The sequence below is a fragment of the Oryzias melastigma genome, linkage group LG17 (genome assembly GCF_002922805.2).
Source record: "Oryzias melastigma strain HK-1 linkage group LG17, ASM292280v2, whole genome shotgun sequence".
In the NCBI taxonomy this organism is placed as follows: Eukaryota; Metazoa; Chordata; class Actinopteri; order Beloniformes; family Adrianichthyidae; genus Oryzias; species Oryzias melastigma.
This window is the reverse complement of record NC_050528.1, coordinates 32,305,459-32,327,483: the sequence shown is the minus strand read 5'-3', so window position 1 is coordinate 32,327,483 and position 22,025 is coordinate 32,305,459. Positions and strand designations below refer to the sequence as shown.

The 22,025-nt window shown below is 39.1% G+C and overlaps 1 protein-coding gene across 2 annotated transcripts; it reads left to right on the top strand.

Moving 5' to 3' along the window:
- Nucleotides 1-938: 938 nt before the first annotated feature.
- On the top strand, nt 939-19,945 carry LOC112151810 (cAMP-responsive element modulator). Of its 2 annotated transcripts, XM_024280883.2 has the most exons (8): nt 939-1,121; nt 2,819-2,932; nt 6,934-7,062; nt 12,430-12,518; nt 12,602-12,744; nt 13,564-13,740; nt 18,157-18,316; nt 18,399-19,945. In XM_024280883.2, the coding sequence occupies exons 2-8, from the start codon at nt 2,825-2,827 to the stop codon at nt 18,541-18,543; spliced, it is 951 nt and encodes a 316-aa protein (XP_024136651.1). In that variant the 5' UTR covers nt 939-1,121; nt 2,819-2,824; the 3' UTR covers nt 18,544-19,945. The 2 variants fall into 2 exon arrangements, with proteins under 2 accessions (XP_024136651.1, XP_024136659.1); XM_024280891.2 differs by lacking the exon at nt 6,934-7,062 and having other exon boundaries at nt 940-1,121.
- The last annotated feature ends 2,080 nt before the right edge of the window (nt 19,946-22,025 follow it).

The following is a 22,025-nucleotide window of genomic DNA, read 5'->3' as shown; positions in this document are numbered from 1 at the left end:
TGGCTCAAAGGCGCAGAAAGATTGAATGTTTAAGCAGAAACAATATGGTCCTTGCAGTCAGTAGACTGCTGCTGCGGGCCATAAAAATGGTTTCTCGTGCCCACCGGGTAGTATCTGATGCTCATCAGTTACTATCTGTGTGCAACAGTTGCTGTCCGGCATGCATAACAAACTTGCTTTTTTTTGTTTTTGTTTTCTTGAATCAATGCCCCTTTAGTGGCTCTTTAGAAAGGTAATAATTTATGTATATTCTATTCATTTTTCAATAATTTTCTAAATTACATTTTTTACATGTTGTCTCAAAACCTTTTTTTATATCTATTAGTGTCTGACGAAATGTTTATTTTTTATTAGTAAAATTATTTTAGAATGTACTTTAAACTGTATCTGATCTTCTGCGTGCAAACACTGTCATACTGCCTTTCAGCCACTAGATGGGGGTAACGTGCTTAGCAAATGATAGACGAACAAAGTAAATTGCTAAGAACACAAAACAAAACAATTCCAAAAAAAGTTCATCAAGAGAAACAGATCAGTTAAGAACAAGTACCAGCTCCTTGTTGATTCATCTCTACATGCATTTCATTTTACATTTACATTTTCAAAAGAATTTACATTTAGAGGATTAAATTTAAAATTATGTTTAATGGTTTTTATATTACAAAACGGTATATTTAAAGTAATAAATCACATTCTTGCAGTAAATTATTTAAGGACAAGCTTTTTGAGGGAAGTTCGTAGGATTTAGGGGCGCACAAAATACATTACCTTGCTAGTAAGAGTCACACGTGAATTAATATATTTCAGCATATGTATTTCACTTTACGAATCATTTTATTAGTTTCTTTAAAATATGTCAGTTTTTTCAGTACAAGCTGCAATTAGTTTGAATAAGGAATGTATTATTTACTATATTAAGCTTTTTTAGAGATCAGTAGCAGCAAACCCGGAAGTGCGCAGGAGTGAGACATCTCGCGCCACCCAAATGCTCTTCGATGTTAAACCGGCACGTCGGGTGAGATTCTCGGCACAGCATCATCAGCGCTGACGTGGGAGCTACGTGAGCGAAGGCCGTCCAACCCGACTGTCATTAGTGACGAGTCAGACTACGTAAAACTTCGGTAAGTCTGCCACATTTCGGTCAGCGCCCGTCGAGCGGAGCCGGACGACGGGCCTCAAACAAAGTTTGCTCAGCGGACTGGAAGCCCGAAGAGTTTTCCGGCCAACATGGAGACAGAAATGTTCCCAGTCGGCTCAGCAGTTCCTACACAGCTCCGTCAACTGCGACTATGTGGGAAGCAGCGAACTCTCCCCTTCAAAATAAAATTAAAAAAACATAATCCTTCGTTTCCGCGTGACGGTGAAGCTGATCCAACGTCTTTCCAGAAACATACCACCCTACTTTCAAAATGAAATATAAAAAAGGTCAAAAGTTCCGTTTTTAATCTACGAGGGGGAGGCGCGCTTTTAGTTTCTTTCACTTTAACAGTTTTGTAGCATTTCAAAATAAAATACCCTTTAAAAAGTTTTAAAAAAAACTTTGTTGTAAAATAGAGTGAAATTTCTAAATATAAAACTATTTAGTTTTTTAAATAGGCAAGGCACACAATATATAGAAAGGTATACTAAGTGGAAAACTAGCATTCATAAAAACTTTTATTTTCCATTTTCATAAGAAAAGTCTAGGTCCAGGTGTGACTATTGGCAGTAAGCTGCAGATCGTTCAACATTTAAGCGCAATTATCAAAAAATAGTCTGTGTATGTATAAACATAGTCTTCTTAAAGTGAGACAGTATACTTAACATTTCCTTTTTAGAACTTAAAATGTTTAGTTTGAAGAAGTATTCCTGCACTACATGCACACACTCTATAGTAGACTTTACATACTAATACTCGAGCATACTTAAATACATTTTAGTGTTTCTATTTTTTGCTAAATTGTGTGCCTTCACCAGAGGGAACCCTGTTGTGAAAATGGTGAAGCACAATGGACTTCTTGTTTTGATTTCTCAGTAAAAAGAAAACCAAATTAAGGACCAACAAGTACCTCATTTAGTCAGACGCAGTTGGTTAACAGTCTCTGGCTTGAGGTGTGGCAACACAGTCTGCCCACCCCACATGGTGGTGACTGGCTCACATCAGTGAGCAGCAGAGGGGCCTATTGCGTAATATCATTTGTGTCATAAACTGGGCACACAGACAGCTTCCCCACAACGTTTGACAAAATCTGGATCTGTGTTGCTTTAAAATATGGATGTTGAAAATTTGTTGAAGTCCCACTCCTATCATCTTTAATCTATTGTCAGTGTTTCCAGTGGTCTTCTAATTATAATAATGTTAGCTAAACAAAAATATCTGTTGCTTTTTGTGAACATAGTTTCTGCACAAGCAGGGTCAGCAACCCCGTCCCCACTCCCCGTCTCCCATCTCTCCTGCTAGCATACAGTCCCTCACACCCCCAACCTGACATGAGTGGTGCAAGAAAAATGGCCATCTTTTTCAAACTGCATTTTTTTCACCTGCTCTTAATTCACAACAATTTCAGTAAAGAAATACTCAGAAATACGATTTCAAACATAATTTTCTCTATATATGTCCTCCATCATCAGAAAAATGTCCACAAGAACATGTTAGAAACACCCTAAACACAATTTTCATCTGAGTGGGACTTGAACTCATCAAAGTACTTTAGATGCAGCTAAACAACATCTAAGGTATCACGATTTTTAGAATATACAAAAGAAAATAAAACTCATTGCTGTTACTTCTTGTTTTTTTCTGGTTTTTGACATAATTGTTACTTCTGCGTCTTTCCAGGTAAACATGGATACGTCGGTTTCGTCTCAGCTGGACAGCAGTTTGCAGGACTCTGCGACAGGCGGCGAGGAGAACCTCAGTGATTCCAACGGATCTCCTTCATCTTCTCCGCAGGTGAAGATGCATTTTTGTGATTCTTAAAAAGAAACCGCTCAAACGACAGTGCTGGGAAATTTGAATTGCCCCTTTAAGCTAAGCAAACCACTTAAGCCAATTTCTGTAACACCACCCACAGTCAAGCCTCAGAGCATCACACCACCACCACCGTGTTTAAATGTTGAGCATATTTGTCCAAAAGTTTTGGACATTGGGATGTTTTTATCAAATAGAGACATGTATTTGTTCATTACCTTGAACTTCTCCATGGGTCTGTTTTTGAACTGACTATACAAGCTAGGAACTCTGATCTCAACTGAGTCAAGTGAAACCTGCAGCTATTTACCTTTTCTAACGCTTACAAGAAAAACGCTGATAAAATATTCCAATGTTCTCAAATATCTTTATTTTTAACACAAAATAATGGATAAAATAAATAAATATATTAAAAAATGAATACAAAAAAATCAGTAATAAATAAATAATATAATAATAATAATGACAATACAGCAGATGCAGACGACTGAAGAAACCACATATTGACTGACTAGAGAAAACTATTTGTATTCAGTTTCAAATGTCTGTATTAACAGCTCCTCCTTCCTAGTGAGAGAGAAGCCCCGGCCGAGAAAATCTTTGAAGGATTTAATTTTATGTAGATTTTTGTAGAACTCCTCACAATAAATAAATCTGATCTATATGTCTTCCATTCATTGGAGGTGTGAGGTGCTCGCTCGCGCCGGCTGCATCAGTGCACATTCGGGGGCTGCTTTCCATGGGGGTTCTATGCAAACGCGTGTAGCAGAATATCGGACTTCTACTTGCGTTTACATGGACTGGGATGCGCGCCGACACAGCCGGTGTGTGAACCTTAAAATTAACAGACACGCGCACGCTAGGGCTGGGCGATAAAACGATAATTATCGTTATTGCGATATTACTTTTTTCGATAGTGAAATGAGTCTATTGCGATAAACTTTCGTTTTAAATGAACACGGGAGAAACCCCCGGAAGAGCCGCGCTTCTTCTTCTTCTTACGGAGCGGCTGATTCTAGGAGCCCAGACTGAGAGCGAGGGGGACGGAGGCCTCGAATGATGACAAAATGACACAACAGAAAACATTATTTCAGTAAACCAATAACCAATATATAATCGCTAATACTTTTATTTTTGATGTCAAGGTAACGATGTTTATATATTTTGTTCTGGAAATGTCGTCACCGGACCCCCCTCCTCTACATTGAAAATGGTTCAGTCCGACTGGATTATTCTTCAGCTGTTTGTTACCGACAGATCCACAGAGTGTGAGAGAGAGAAGACACGCTTTAAAATCAGGAGTTTAAACACCTGATTTAGAGGAGAACCTCCATGAAAAAAGGAAAAAAAGGAGACAGTCTGTCTATTGCCGCGCGTCACGTGTCAGGCGGGGCTGAAAGAGGAGAGAAGGAGAGACTGCGCGTGCTCGTAACAGCCGCGCACAGGGGGGCGGGGACTCGATCGTGGTTCTGGAGTTGAGATGAGTTTGAGGGTTTTGTTAAAATATTAACCAAAAGCTTTTGTATAGAGCTTCGAATTAGAATAATTTGTTGTTTTATTGTGTATCAATAATGAATTTGTTAGTTACATTTGTGCCGTTTATGCTCATTTCTTAATGAGGTGATCTAATAATAGTAAAATAAACTTGTTTTTAACAACTCCTGAAATGACACTAAATGAAGAGATCTTATGTGTTTGATCAATCCTCCAACATGTACACATGTCAGATGACTGAGTGAAATGATGATTAAATCTATTATCAGAACTGTTTATTTTAAGTTTACATTTTATTATCTTCTGCTGCACAGCAGTACCTATAGTTTCTGTTCAGAAGAAATTAGAAAATAATATAAAAATAACTGCAATATATTTGCTGCTTTAGAACAATGTTTTTAAGACTTAATTTTAATTTGAAAGGAACTTGTATGTGCTGCAGTCAGATTAAAATAAATCAGAAACGCTGTACAGCCTATTGAAAACATACCACCGTTATGGTTTAACTATTGTGTACATTATGTATATGTACAATATTTATTAGAAATATTTAAATGTTCCTCACAGTTAGTTTCAATACTACAGTTAATACAAAAAATAATGAAAGTTTAATTTGAACTAACTAAGATTTAATGGGGGGGGGGCAAAGTTAAGGTGTAAAAATCTGAAGTCCCAAATCTCTTTGCAATAAAGATTACTTTGATTCTTTGATTAATATCATTTTTAATATCGTTATCGCACAAAATGAAAAAAACGATATCGCTATATGAAAATTCCCATATCGCACAGCCCTAGCGCACGCAGGCACGGCCTCAAGCTCAGGATCACATGTTGGACAGGCGGGAGCAGCGGATCCCCGCGCAGTGAAAGAGGGCGGAGCTTGGGGAAAATATCATCCCGGGGGCCGCAGATGGCCCCCGGGATGAGAGTTTGAGACCCCTACTTATTTTACCTTGGGGTCACTGAAGGCAGTCTGGCTTAGGGTAGGCCGTATGGGGTTCCATTTATGCCAAAATATGTTTTTTTGTCCAGTGTCTATATCTATGGTCCATTGTCTATGTCTACTGAACAAGTTTAATGCACATTTTTCATGCCTAATCCAAGCAACAAATTAGTAGAACTGGTTTGAACATGGATTATTGATTATTGAAACTGATCCGCATGAAAGTGAAGAGAATTTTTGATACAGTGATTTCAAATGCTAGTGCTAATCAGAACATAATACAATGTTCTCATTTCAGTAAATCTTGAAATGGTCATCTGGTGGTGTTGGCTGCATTGTGTGACAGAATTTCACAGCAGAATGAACCCTATAGCCATCACCATTCTGTCTGTGATGAAATAAATGCCATCTCCAATAGATGTCTGTCTCTAATAAATGCCATGCTGACTGCCAAATTTTTTAACTAAACACCGATGCTACAATCAGAAGATGTATAGTTTTGCATATATAAAGTGAAAGTGTTTTGTTGACCCCCGCTAGCTCCCTGGAGAAAACCTGTTAACCTGGGGATGGTGCTGGCAGCTCAGACTCTACTTGGAAGGGGCTGTTCTCACTTTGTGACATCACAATGTGAGGACCCACTGGTTCTGTGGATTGGTAGGGGCTGGTGCTCAGAGAGCATTTTTAGAGGAATGCTGAGAGATGTGTGAATGGATCAAAATACTGCTTTGGGGTTGTTTTTTGTGAGGAGTTAACATACACTTAAAAGCTAAAAAAGTTGATTTTGCATGTTATAGGCCCTTAAATGACCTCGTGGTTGAGCCCTTGTGGAGTTGTTAGGTTCACTTTTTGTGATTGATGATGGAAGTCCAAAGCCTCAGAATTATCACTCTTTACAAACCGATCCATGTCAATGATTATTGGTTTATGCTCTTGAATGTGTTGCACGGTGCAGCAGTTAGCGCTCTCACCTCACAGTGAGAAGGCATTGTTTCAAATCCTGGTTGGGTTCTTTCTGTTTGGAGTTTGTTCTCCTCAAGCATAAGTGGGTTTTCTCTGTGGACTCTGGTTTACTCTCACAGTCCAGAAACATACTTCATAGATTGATTGATTTCTCTATCTTGTCCGTAGGTGTAAATGTGAGTGTGTGGGACTGCAGCAGACTAGCGACCTGTTCAGGGTGTAGCCCACCTTTGCCCAACAGTAGTTAGGATGGGCTCCAGCAACCACGTGACCCCCCAAAATAATCCTGCAGGGTCTGCAGATGGATGGAATTGAATTTGTTTAGAGCAAAGTATAACATGCTGTTTTTGAGCAAACTGTCAAAAATGTTTTCACACTGAGACATGTTGATTTTGAGTACAATGGGAATGTCTCGTTTTTTGCTTTGGATAAGGGATCCCACCAGCTTGATTAAAAAGGCTTCAGAAATGGAGCAAACATTTATTCACAGCATTCCTTTTTTTTTTGCTCCTTCTGTCGCACACGTTCCTCTGTCCATTTTTTCTCTACGATTTTCTACATGAGTGTTGATTTTTGTCTGCAGGTTTCCTTGGAAACAGAGTCTACTGTGACTGTAGTTCAGCTGCCTGATGGTCAGACTCTACCGATCCAAAGAGTCATCCAGGCCCCTCAGACTTCTGTTATTCAGGCGCCCCAAGTCCAGAATGTTCAGGTGGGAACACACAGGGGCCCAAGTTTGTTTATGTAATGTACTTGATGGATTTGGGGATAGCATCTAAGTTATAAATGATTTTTTGATTTAACAAAAGCATCAAACTTCTCTATTTCCCTTACTGTTACGATGAAACAACCCTGTTAGGAGTGAAACCATACTTCAAGTCCAGACAAATCCTAGTATTGACTTAATTCCTCTTCAGTCCAAACACAACAGCTCTGCTATCCTAAGCCACAACATTCAAGACAAAATGTAGTCAACGCCTTACTAGAACTGTTGTGTTGTAAAAAAAAAGCCATTATGAATTTCAGTTTTGCAATATCAGCAGAATTTCCTTCTGCTTTTGCTTCTGGCTGCCACAGACGGAAGTCTTTTTCATTGTCTGAAGACAGTGAATAAATATTCTGGACGGATACTCAGGAAACATTTTGCAGCGCTGACGATAACTGATGCATTGTGAGGCCTTACTTTGAACCTTTTTAAGTATCTGTTTGTAGGAAAGTTTCAGGGATAGTTTTGGAATATGTTTAGAATCATATAACTCAACAATGCCCCATTTTTAAAAAAAGTCTTAAAATGTTTGAAGGTTACTTACAACTGCCTTGACGGGTGGATACCAGCTGTCTGCAGGGGAAAAATTGGCAACCCTGTACATTGTACGCAGGAAATATCAGTCTTGAAAGAAACAAAAAAAACCTCAATCTCTTAATGGTGCATTCAAATGAGACGTGGCGGAGGGGTCAAGTTTCAATGCAAGTCCATATAAAGACGAGATTGGACGCGGCGCGAAGTGGGCGTCGGGCGCGACTCATGGTGGACAGCTTAGCGAGCTAGTGAGCCCCTCTCTCCAGGCTCCAGCAGAACTAATAGCGATCGCCGCTGCCCAGGTTCCAGCAGAACTAGCGAGCTCCGCTGCCCAGGGGGCTGCACCCTCGCTATGTTGGCCTGCCAGCAGTTGGCTGCCTGGTAGACGGAGGGCCTCCTTAGGTCCTGTCGTAGTGCACGCAATCACACTAGCTTCATGGACTTATGATGTTTTTCTTATTTACACCAAGACAATAATAAAAAGATCCTCCACTTTTATTCGTATTTTCCCCATCCAGAGTCTCAAACTGGGCAGCACACAGAGGAAAATAACTCTACTGTACATGTGAAATACACTACATCGGCAGAGACTCTGAAGGATCTTGCACACAACACAAGGAGCCCGTTAGTGTTGTTCATGCGATAGCTCCTTGTTTGCAGCCTGACTATTAGAAATGACAAAAACAGACAGTGTAGTTTGTGTGAACATCCTACAGGCACGTACATGTCACCTGCACACCCCGTACGTGCAGCCGTTGCGCGCGGTCAGTAAGGGCCAATACTCGCATTTTACTAACAACTAGTGTAGCATAAGGACTCAACAGCATCACTCGTACATCATAGTACGGGGAACTTACATTATCCTTACAAATGGTTCATGATACATGCACAACAATGGTGTGTTCCATTTCTAAAACATCCCTTAAGGTGGATGCACAAGCCTAAAGGGAACAGTAAGACACACCTGTGCTCCTCTGAAGATGCAGCCGCTCCTCTCTACAACCCTCTGCTGGCCGGGTCAACCCCATACGGGCGCACAAGACTAAACCTTAAGTCATATAACAATAAATCATGTTGAAGAATGTTGAATAAACCCGATCCATAGACATGTGTATAAAAGGTGCTGTAAGTTAGCCCAGAAAACTTCCCCTTTGTGAAACATGGTGGTGGTAGTGTCATGGTTCATCTCTGGTTAGCTTTATCTGGCTTGATGTGATCAACTTATCAGTTTCACCCTTCATGACGTGTTGATGGCTTCAGACACTTGACATTTGCACTGTTCAGCTGCCTGAAGCGAACTTGACTCTCTCCTCTCATTCAGGGACGGTGCATGGCCAGATGTGGTTTTAGAACAGGGAAGGAAATATTGATCATCGAGGACATGCAGCGTCAGCATGTGTCAGAGATTAGTTGTAATAGTTCAGGAAAGAGATTCAATTTGTGATCTGCTCAGAAGTGGTTTTATCTTCTCATTAAAAAAGATTGACATTAAACTTTCATATCAAACTTTAATGTTGGTGGTTTGTGAATATCCTGTCACTTACATAGATGTTTATTCTCCATCTAAACTGCCATAAAAAATAGTTGAGACTCGTATGACATCACGTTCACACAAATGCATTCACACAAGGAAGTCACAACAGCAGCACAGCAGGTAAAGGACTTTAGAGTAACAAAGAGTAACAAATTGACTTTCAGGCATAATGGATCTACGGCAGATTTCAAGGAGGAAGATACTGCAGGAAAAAAAGAACACAAAGACTCACCTCACAAACATTCGATAGAAACATCTGAATTGTCACCAAAACTGAGAAAATATTGACTGGATTGGTGAGACAAAGGATGAACTCTCCGTTACAACTAAGGTCAAATTTACAAAGTTTGATGCTACGTTTACACCGGACATGTGACGCCCTAAACACGCGTTTAGCCCATGGTGTTCACACTGGACAAGCTGGGAGGGGCTTCTTATTCTTTTTTTCTACTGTTTACTATCACATAGGGCTGCCACGATTATTCGACTAATCGACGACTAATCGACTATTAAAATAGTCGACAACTATTTTGGTCGTCGAAGCGTCATTTTTTTGTTTGTTTTTTTTCCTTGTTTTGATCTTAAAACTACGGTTCGCGCTTTCTAATGCGGGGGTCTTCCATTCTCTTTGTCACACATGCGCAGTGGTGCTAATCCGGTCAGTATTGACGTCACAGGAAGTTCTCGGTAGGCTCATAACACGCTCGCTCGAAATTATGGGAAGCAAAAGGAAAATAAAAGAAGAAAAAGTGTCAAATGTAATTTCTGCACGACAGAATTTGTGTTCCATGAGAGCACTATGGCGATAAATGATCACCTGAAGATGAAGCATGTTGTGACGGAGTTTGATCACGCTGAACAGAGAGCTTCGTCTAGCTAAGCTAACATCGGCGCTAACACAGCTAGCGCTCCCGCGGCTGTCATTACTGCGCTGTTTGGAGATGAACCAGAAGATCTGCAGCAGATCCGTGTCTACGGCGCTTCTGTCTGCATATGAACGTTTTATAATCTGCGCTCTTCTAACCAAACGCCGCGAGGGCGGCGCGGATAATGAGTTTACACTGGAAATGAACCGCTCGTCCAAGGCTTCATTCATATTCCGCGCTGCGATCACGTCGTTCGGTTTGAAGAGCGGATTATGAAACATTCACCCCGCAGACAGAGAGGCTGTGAGTCGGTACGGATCTGCAGCAGAGTTATGGAACGATTTAAAACTACGAGTCCCAGAAGTGAAGGAGCTCTTCTAAAAGTCCAGAGCTAAGTTTACAAGTGTAGCATCACATTATCTGCATTAAGCTACAAGTAAATGTAACTTAAAGTCACTAAAAGAACAACAAGCAGCAAAACAACCACAACATTAAAGAAGTAACACAGATTTATGGGTTCTCCCCCAAACTGAACATATGAAGTATCGGTCTGTGCATGTGCAGTGGATGTAGGTAGTGAGAGAATGAAAGTACTGTTGTACATTCTAACATCTCCTGCTTTTCTCCCTTTAAAAAAAATATAATTTTCTCCCTTTTTATTTATTTTCTTTGTTTCTATGGGCATCCTCAGGTTTTATATAGGAATATCTTCAGTTCAAAATGTTATTAGTGTTTTGCTTTAATAAATGGGCCTCAGTGAGCAAATATTTTGAGTGTGTTTATATCTGCAAATAGCTTTTGAAATACTTTATAAATGTTTTATTAAATATATGCTTTAAAGCTTTAAAAAGAATTGCAGGGTTTTGAAAGAGTTTTCTGTTGTTGATTCGGATTGCATTATTTGATTTAAGTCTTGTTTTAATGCCAGAAACAAATGAAGGACAAAACCTTCATTAAAAGATTAATAAACTATTGTCTTTATTTTAGATAGAATATAGCTTACAGACCTCAAGTTTAAGGATAATAATGGTTAAGATGAATGTTTTACATCCAGTCGCCGCACGAACCAATTAGTCGACTAATCGAAAAAAATAGTCGGAGATTAGTCGACTATTGAAATAATCGTTTGTGGCAGCCCTACTATCACATGTCCACCACCTACAGTTAGAAGAGGCCTGGTACAAAATTTCAAAGTGGTCCAAGCTTTGTCTTTCACAGCTCAGTTCCAATTTAAGAAAGACTTGGTGTCACAGAATTCTGACTAGGCACAAACTCCAATTATTGATTTCTCCTTCATGATCAATTATCAATCGGTTGGGACTTCCATGAATGAAAGTGGCATCATCCATATCTCACTGCCAAATCAGAGTGCCTGATTGGTCAAAGTTTGACCTGGTTTAACTTTAAACACACGTTCTTTGGCTAAACGTTAAGACCATCATAGCAATTGTCAAACATGGTGGCGGTAGTATTATAGTCTGAGGATACTTTGCAGATCCAGGAAGACTTTCTTCATGAATTTTGCAGTCAAGATTATAATGTATGTTTGCTTCTTCCCACTCCCTTTTGATCAATTAATTTGACAATTATTATATTTGATAATGCTAATATATTTAATGAAGGTGTATGTACTGCATGTGTAAATATGATAAGGAGTGATTATAATGTCAGGATGTTAGTATCATTTTATTTCTCTTATTTTCCAATCAATTACTATCCTAAAAAGATTTGAAATATCTGTGTTTTTTATAGAGGTGTATAACAGAGTGCTCAGACCAACGAGCGAGCAATATTGGCGTTCTTCAGCCGTACAGTTTTAGGCCAGATCGCACTTTTTCTTCTCCTGATTCATTACAATTTGAAATAAGAAATAGTCACAAGTGCAGTTTCACTCTGAAATCATGAAAAAGATGCTACAAGAACACGTTAAAAAGACAACTTGGATCGGAGTTGATGAACAAAAGTAATGAAAAAGAATACATTTTGTATTCATTTGAATGATGGTATCTGAGTCTCCACCGATTTAAATGTCAAATAACTTTCCATCAGATGTGATAGATGACCCTAAAACACTTGTGTTTTTGATGTCAGCTCATTGATGCAAAGTGGGTGATTCAATATTATGATGAGTCATGGTTTAAAGAGGGAATGCTTTGGGACTCAAGTCAATGGTTGCAGCATTAAAAAAGTATCTCTGGATTCTGTTGAGACATGTTACAAGCAAAAGATTAGACCCTCCAACTGCATCCTGCTCAAATTCTCCCTCTGACGTCTTTTTTTCTTCACTACGTAAATAATAAATACAAAATAAAAGAAGAGATTGAAAGACATCGACATAAGACGTAATCATCTTTGAATTACTCACACATTCTTGTGCAGATTACTCCTGAGATAAAGTTGGACGGAGAGCAGTCTGTTGCAGACACGCAGAAGAGACGGGAGATTCTCTCCAGGCGTCCCTCCTACCGGTGAGCAGACGTCAGCAGAAATCATCATGACGCCTGACCATGTTTATCTGTCTGAATCCCTATTTTCTGGTTTTCTTCAACAGAAAAATTCTAAACGAGCTGTCCTCAGATTCACCGGCGGTTGCTAAAATCGAAGAAGAAACGGCAGAAGATGAGGTGCCGGCCTCCAGCAGCCCTTCCATTTCTGTGCCAAACTCCATCTACCAGAGCAGCTCAGGGCAATACAGTCAGTGCAAACACAAATGCATCTCCTACTGTAGAGCTTTTGGTTTAGCTGTTTTAGAGTGGAAAGGCTTAAGATTCTATCACTGTAAACATTTAAAGTCCCACTCTGATCATCTTTTGATCAATTGTAAAAGTGTTCGCAGTGGTCTTTTAATTATTATTTTGCTGTTTTTTTTTTTTGTTTTTTTTTTCCAAAAATCCAGATTTTCAGATTTGGATACCATCTTCTTCAAACACCATTTTTGTGCCTGATTTGAATTATTTGAATAAACACATACTCATAAATGCAATTTCTTTATATATGTCTTTATCATCAGAAAAAGAACATGTTAAAAACACCATTATTACTCCCTAAAGCCACTTAAAATTGTTTAAAAATCTTTCTGTCAAACCATCAGTAGTCCACAAAGCATCACTTTAATTTCTAAATAAATCAGTTAAAGAAGCTCAAGTAAAGTATAAAATGTGAAAGATGAGTTTTTTACCTGCGACATCTAAAATGAGAGTTGAAACACCAAAGAATTCTTCTTGCTGCTAAAATCACATAAAAAACTACCACACTTTGGAGCTTCATTGTGTCAATTTGCATATTTTAGGTTAACATGGAAGTATTGAATGTTGCTGTTCCTCAAATGACCACTGGAAGCTGGTTGCCAAATAGTCATTTTGAAAAAGTCAGATTTGATTCCATATGAACTCTACTCAAGACTGGACTCCAGTCAATGTGACTGCAGGCTTCATTTTTGCTATTCAAAATCTTGTGAATATGTTAAATGATCTGTCCAGCGTCTATATGTCTGTGTATTTGGGTTCTGCACAGTTGCTGTCACTCAGGACAGAGGAATCCCACTGACCAGCCCTGCAGTAGAAGCCCTTCATGGAGTCCAGACCCTGACTGTCACCAACTCTCCCACCTCCCAACCCACGGCCACCTTCCTGCAGGCTGGAGAATCCCCACAGCAGTTCTACATCCACGGGGGGCAGGTGCTCATCCAAGGTGAGTGCACACGAGCAAATGTCATCATGGAAGTTCGTGTTTCTGCAGAGAGCGAGTCTGATGAGCACTGGTTCAGTTTCTAACTTCACTGCGACAAAAAAGCACATTAAATAAAATAAGAGATCTGAGTAATCAAACATTAGAAAATGACCTTGAAGACCATTATCCAAGTTGAAGTGAGTCAACAGCAATTTGTTTCGTCACGATGTGTCGTTGGAAATAAAGATGCAGCAGCTAGCAGAGTCTGCGTCATCATAGCTCCTTCAGAATAAAACGACAGGGCTATTATTATTTTTTAGTTCTCTTTTTTTTCCCTGCAGACATCCACACGTCATTTAAAATATTGAATTACCATCAGCTCACATTGCTCAAAAATCAACTAGAAACTACAGTTTGATTAAAATCATCAATCGCTCACTAGAAAAATGTTTACATCTAGATATTTGTATTTTACTAAAGATCTTATTTTCTGTAATAAATGAGCTCATCTTTTTATAAGTCCTTTCAAGATGAAACTTGACTCACATGGTGGTTTTTAGCTTCAGTCACAAAAAACTTTCATGATGTCACTGCTCGGGTTTCCTTTCCTGTACGTTTTTTTCTGTTTTGTCAGCAATGAGTGTTTTTAAGCTCATTTACTTTTTTTATGAAAAAAAACCCCAAATTTTTCCAAGTAAGATATAATTGAACCACAGTATGTAATAAAAATCTACCATTTTATTAAATAAAAGAGCTTAACAAAATAAATACATTTTTAGCTTCAGACCCTAAAAAAAACTCTACAAGTCTCTACACATGGATTAATTAATTTTGTAAATGTGCTTTATTATATCTACTTAGCATCCAAAACTGACAAGGGGACCCTGTATTTATATGTACATATATACATATATTTATTTATTTTTTTTTGCCGGTCCATACTCTTTAAAACCACTTTGAACTTTAAGCAAAAACACTGATCATGTGTTGTAAAACATTTATTAAAGACCATTAGAGTATTGCTCAATATAGAGATTTATTTTTTAAAATGCAGTTTCTGCATGCAAGGGCATTGAGAGAAAAGGGGGAGCGCAGACGGGCGCTGCCCCTCCGCAGCGTCTGTCCCTGCACCAAAGGGGTCTTCGCTGTACCTCCTTCAGACGCAAAAAATGTATACAAGCATCTTGAGTGTTGAGTTTTTGTGACGAACTGAAAGAGTCCCCCGACTGGAAAAAAAAAATCTGTGAGTACATGAAACCACGAATAAAGAACAGCAAATCTGCCAGGGAACACTATATATATATATATATATATATATATATATATATATATATATATATATGTGTATGTATTTATATATGTATACATTTTTACAATTGATTTAACTAATCAACATTTATTAAGCATTGAAGCACAAAAATGTTTGTGAATAACACTGGATTGTTTACAAAAGTCGAACACAACAGAGAATACAAAGACAATACACTTAAAATGAGACTTGAGCTCTGGTTTATCCACATTCGAACATTTGAGAAATAAAAACTATTTACAACTTCTGAAGAGGTCAAAACTGGCAGGTTCACTGTTAAAAAATGACAACTAGCACATGCATCCTGTGCCTGATATACGAGTACAAGATTAAAACTTTTACAGAACACTGGCCGCTATAGATAAAACTGATGTGGTAACGTCAGTGTTGGTATTCAAGTTTCTCTGACCCAGTCAGTTAAAAATCTACTGTCACCTTCTTCAGGGAGACATGATCTAATCAAAGTTCTACATCACAGATCTGTCATCTCTGCCTTTAGATCCCACTGACTCATTGGTACGAACAGTTGACGTCTGGGTCGGATACAAATAGTTGAAGACACGGCGACTATGGTTATGAAAACTATCCAAAATGAAAGTAATTTTTAAATAAGTTAACTAAGTGGACTGATAGTGTCCCATTAGTCACCCCCCCACACACATAACTGTAATCATGCAGCTCAACAGTTTGCATGGCTGCCACTTGGGACACAATATCCTCTTGTTTGTTGAGCGTCTCTCCAGTTGCGTCACTGGCGCTAAAAATACTAGCCCTCCACTACCACCCCCTCCCTTCAGCTCCTTCTGTCCCTCCCAGCATACATTGTGTTTGTCTGATCTGCAGCGGGGGGGTGAGGGGAGTGGGAGGAACTCTAATCCAGGGTGTTTCACTGACTTCAGCGGGCGCGAGTGATGTCACGGTGATGTCAATGCCTGTAATTGTAATCGGGCTGCAAAGTTGACGAGTGACCACTGTGGTACAGAGAGAGCAGCGAGGAAAAAGGCAGGAGGATAAGAGGAGAGTCAACACTCAGAGAGAGGGAAATAAAGACACAAGAGGGTTTTTTTCTGCACTCCGGGTCTTCTCTGCCGCGGTGCTGGATTATTGGAAACAAGAGATGGCTGTTACAGGGGATGAAACTGAGTCAGGTAAAGTTCCCCTCGTGCTTTTGAATTATATTTTGCTGGTTTTTCTTTCATAAATGTGGGTTTTATTTCCAAATATTACACTGGCATATATGTTGTAAAGTGATTTGTGGAATGGAAAAGAGATCTATAGTTTTTCCTTCAGTTTTTTCCAAAATGTAGGACTTTTAATTCATCTGTGGAGAAATGTATGATCCAAATAACCGTAGATGTGGAAGTGAACAGAAAAAAAGCAGAAATCAAACCTTGTAAGTCAATAAGCGTTTGGTTTAGTACATGCAGTGCTGCTCCTGTCTGACTGTGTCCTGCTGCTTCACACAAACACAACTCGCTAAACCGCTAAAGTGGTTGTCAGGCAGACGGACGGGCAGGCAGGCGGGGAGGGAGGGGGGGAGTAAAGGGGCGGGAGTGGTGGAGGGGGTGGAGAGATAGTTGCCAGTTTGACGTCACTGTGTTTCCTGGAACACGAGCAGGGAAGGGAGAATGCACGGCGTGCAAGAGAAGACGCACACACTGACGTCAGCACAGGCCGAGTCACCGCGTTATCACAACAAGAGCAAACGGCAAAGACAGTGTGTGAGTGAGTGTGTGTGTGTGGGGGTGTGTGCGTTTGTGTGTGTGTGTGTGTGTGTGTGTGGGTGTGTGTGTGTGTGTGTGTGTGTGTGTGCGTTTGTGCGTGTGTGTGTGTGTGTGCGTGCACTCACCTGCTGACGTCTGGATAAATTATTGAAATGAGTGTGTGTGCGACTGAAACTTCTCAGGAAGAGGAAACAAAGGTGGTGGGAGAAAAGCTGATGGGGTTGGTTAAAGGTTGACTGAACTCAGCGATGACTCAACTCCAAAGCTTCACGCAGAGACCACCTGTAACCACAATCACTTCACTGTGTAGCACGCATCCATTCAGGAGTCAGTGAAATGACACGGCAGTCTGCACGGAAACACAAACCGTTCACACATAGAAACTGTTGATGCACATAAATGCTCAAAAATAGGAAAAGAACGCTAACCTGAAGAAGTATTTATTTGATATCAAAATCTTGAAAGTTCCTCACAAGCATTCTAAAAATTAAAAAAATGAGTTGAAAAATGAATGTTATGGAGCCTGCTTAATATGTTTTTGCTAGTTTTAAGCAAATATTTTGTACTTTTTTAATTCTCAGGAACCTTTAATGAACAAAAAAAACTAGTTTATTATGTGGAAATGACTCGAATTTTAAACAAAATATGAACAAAACGAGAACATAATCTTAGTAAAAATAGGTTCATCTTTATAATGTCTCATGAGATCGGACATTTGTGCATATTTTTGGAACATACATCTACATTTTTGTTTCCAAAATCATGACGATGAACACCAGTTTAACTTTATTGAACCCTAAAATAACACTATTAAATTGAATCAAAAATTACGTTAAATTTGAGTTTGTTTCTGTCTGAAATCAAGTTATTAATAATTTCATTATTTCTGGATCAGAGTTTCTAATCAGACAAAAAAACTATCAACTGTGCTGATTTTGGGAAAGGTGTAGAGCAGAAATGAGCTAAAACAACGTCAAGCCTGGTAGAATAATTCAAATGTGTAAAAACAAGATTGTGAATCCTTAAGGATCTTAAAGTTTGTGCTGCAAAATGTGAATCTGAAATCCCAAATCTGAACCTAAATGATTGAGGAACAGCAGAAGTCCGAGCTGAAACTCAGAATCATCCTTAACATCGGTTGCTTTCTGTTGATAATAGTGATTTTTAGCAGGAGTGGATGAAGTCGTTTCATTGGGTTTAAAGAAATCTAAGAAAAAAAGTCTCTCGACTTGCAAAAGTGATGAGCCTTTTCACATTAAAAATGAAATCAGAAGAACAACTGAGTGAGGAAATTCATCTTTTAAGGCAGGCACGAGAGTGGATAAGAGTTATTAGACAAAAGGTGGTGACAACTCCACATAAAAAGAGGTTCAAGTACTCATGTTTCTCCTTCTTTGCCCCCAGCTGCTACCGGAGACATCCCTGCCTATCAGCTGCGGTCGCCTAACTCCAGCCTGGCTCAGAGCATTGTGCTGGCCGAGTCTCCGAGCAACATGCAGAGCCCGTCGTCACAGCACGCCGAGGAAATCACCCGCAAGAGGGAGGTGCGGCTCATGAAGAACAGGTAAGGGACCCCCGAGCGTCTGAGTTGACTCGCTGGTTTGATGAAGGAAACTGAAACGCCCCGATCTCCTCTTCTTCTCCAGGGAGGCGGCTCGCGAATGCCGCAGGAAAAAGAAGGAGTACGTCAAGTGTCTGGAAAACCGCGTGGCGGTCCTGGAAAACCAAAACAAGACCCTGATTGAGGAGCTCAAAGCCCTGAAAGACATTTACTGCCACAAAGCTGAGTAGCAGCAGCTGCTGGTGGTGGTCACAGACTAAAGACAGTTTAAGAGAAAACAAACAAAAAAGACTCCAGAACAACAAACAAACAAACTGTTTCGATCTCCTTTTGTTTCTCGGCTCACTCAGGCCTGATGTTCGCCAAATTCACAAGTGTAGTGGAGAACTCAGCTGGAGCTCGCCACTTTTGCTCTCGTTCTCTTTGCATGTGAAGAGTGTCGTACACTGAGCTCGCTGTCATGCACGTTGGGGAGGGGGGGGTGTTCGGCCAAAAGAAGAGGAACAGGAAGTGGAGATGCAGGTGCTTCCTGAAAAAAGCCTCTCTTGACGACAGAAAAAAAGAGATATTGGGAAAAGGGTCAGAAGTTCATCATCATCATCAGAGGAGGAGGAGGAGGAGGAGGTGCAGGCCAAGCTCCAGTCGCTCCATCACCAGCTGCAAAACTCCACCTGAGTTTACCTGTTTCAGTGACATTCGTGCTTCTGAGTTTGGTCATTCCCTTCATGTGAAAGCACAACTATGAAAAAGTATCAACATGTAAAGAATCTCCTAAAGTGGTTTGAAGATGCATTTTTGAAAATTACCAGAAAAGATTTAGCATAATCAGGAATCCTTCAGGCCAGTGATAAAGACTTTTATTTTTATGACTCACGAAACACATTTATTTATAAGGAGTACATCTTTGCTCTGTGATAAAGAATACTATCACAATTATTTATACTTAATTTACTTCCAAAAATCCTATTTATATATCTGCTAAAGAACATGCTATATTTGATTAACTTGATCATCAAAGAATAACTTTATATCAAAAACTGTAAATGAAAACATCTTATCATGTGATGTAAAGCCCCTCCTTCAGTTTTATTGTCTGCTTTTGAAAATATCTGCTTTGACAAACATAAAAAAGATAACTGTGTTTGACTATATGGCTCCAAATGGAAATGCTCTGTTTAAAGGGTGATGCCAGTCTCTTAACTTTTTGTTTTTAATGCGAAGAAATCTTAATTTCTGCTGACTTTTTCTCTTGTTTTTGATGAGTTTTTTTCAGTGTTTATGCTTTAATAAATATATTTTTTCCCAACTTAGGCTGCCAAAGTCCCCGTAACCGTCAACTATTTAAGAACTGTAGGTCATTACAGTGGAAATCCATTTTTCTCTCGTTTAGCCAAAAACCTGCTGTGGTTTGTGTTTAAAGAGGAGACCTTGTTCTGCTTTACTGTATTTTGTTATGAAAAATGAAAGAACTTTATATATTAAAGCCATTTATATGTTCTGCATTTAATTTTTACTCCTCAAAAAAGAAAAAAATAACCAAACTTCTTTGTCTTTATGTTTTCTTCTCAGTGGACTTTCTTGTCTTAAGTGTGAAACGATTTTCTTTATCCAATAAAAATGTTTAAATTATCACTGAAGTGGTGGAGTATTTTGTATTTGTTCCTGGAAGGTATAAGGATACAGAGATTACACCGATCATCAAAAAACACAGTTTCCAATCTGTTTGACATTGGCTCCGCCCACTTTGTTGCTCTGTCTGCTTTTTTTTAACTCTACCCATAAAAGCGTTAAAAAAAACATTTAAACCAGCTGAATTGCTGACAAAAAAGTTTGATGCTGATGACAAAAAGTTTCTTTAATATTCCACTATTTTGAAAGCATTCTCTTTTAATTATATTTGTGCAGTTTTTAGCCAAAATCAACAAATCTGTGTCGTTTTCTAGGGCAAAGTTTCTGTAGATCGGCAGGAGTTTAAAAGCTATTTGTCTCCGAGTTTTGTGGGCGGGACTATTGGCATGAAGCAACTCCACCCCCCCTTCCCTTCTCAGGTGCTGAGAGCTCGCAGCAGGGAGCTTATGGTTCACCCACCATACTTTCTTTGTCACAAATAGGCTTTTTTCAAACTGCATTTTTTTTATCTGATCCAGATTCACAGTAATATGAATAAAGAAATGCTTAATTTTATTTATATATGTGTTGTATCATCAGAAAAATGCTGTAAGAACATGTTAAACACACCGTTTTCATGGGAAGGAGTTTTTTTACTTTGTATTGTTGGGTTAAAAAGTGCAAACATGCAGACATTAAACCATTTAATCCAAAATACAAGAGGTCTTTGTCAAAATATAAGATGTAAGGAAACAGACCATGAAGCAAATTAAGGAATAAATGTGATATTCAGGCAATGTGCAAGTAGTACTTAATCATATAACAAATGATGCAATAATGATGTATTTGTATTATATATCCTAATATGTACTTGTATGGAACTGTTTACTTAATTACAGTTTAAGAGAAGTAATAGTCCCTTTCGTAAATCATATCTATTGTTAATGCATGATATTTGTTGAATAATTGTACACAAGCTTGTAATAAAGTACACAAATCCGATCAAATCACTCGCTCATGACAACGTAGATGGAATCAAATCATTTTTCTTCCAAGACATGGAAGCATGTGACAAAGATGCAGAGGACACATCACTTTGATCAAATCACACCTTTATTTTGGATTCTTTTTTAGTGTGAGAGACAATTTGAAGGTGTCTAAAGTGATTAGCAGCTCAGAAGGATACAGCAATGCAACTATGTTTATCTTTATTTAAAATTCTGGGAGTTATGGAAATTTCCAGGGTGATGTGACCTTACAACCACATCAAACGTCTTAGTTTTTACGTCTCTAACTCACATCAGATTGATTTTGCTCTAAAGAAAATGTTGGGCGGCATGGTGGAGTAGCGGTTAGCTTTACAGTGGGGAGGCCCTGGTTCAAATCCTGGGTTTCCTTCCACAGTCCAAAAACATGCTTCCTTTGGTGGCTCTAAATTGTGCCTAGCTGTGAACGTGTGGGGCTTCATTCTTTAGGGTGTGTTCCATCTTTACCCAATAGTAGCTGGGATAGGCTCCAGCAGCAAAAGGGATTCAGCAGGTCCTGCAAATGTATGTGTGGATGAAAATATTGGTAAAAAGGAGATAGACGCAACTTGCAGATGAAAAAAAGTAGGAACCTGCTTCTGTGGATGAACACTGGCAGTGCTATCCTGAAGGATGTTCTGGTTGGGAAAAAGCTCAGAGTGAGGTTGGTTCTTTGTGAACTTTCAGGACAGTGAAACATGTCTGACTGTATTTTGTCTTTTGAATCTCTCAGGATCAAGATGTCCCAGATCAATAGAAACTTGTGGATTTTAGGGACATCAAATATGTTGTGGTAGTGATAGAAATGATGGAAATGTTAGTCGTGTTCAGTTGTGATTGTGTTTTCTCCTCTGAAGTGAGCCCAACAACACTTGGAGGCATTCATATGAGTTTTCCTCACAGTTTGAAGACCCACTCTCATCATCTTTTGATCTATTTTAAAAACGTCACCTGTGGTCTTTTAGTTAGAATTATGCCGTCTTTTTGCCAAAATAAAAAAATCAGTTGTTTTCTACAATATTATTCATGTTCTGAATAAGAAGGAAAGAAAAAGAAATTGAGTTGAGGGTGGAACTGTG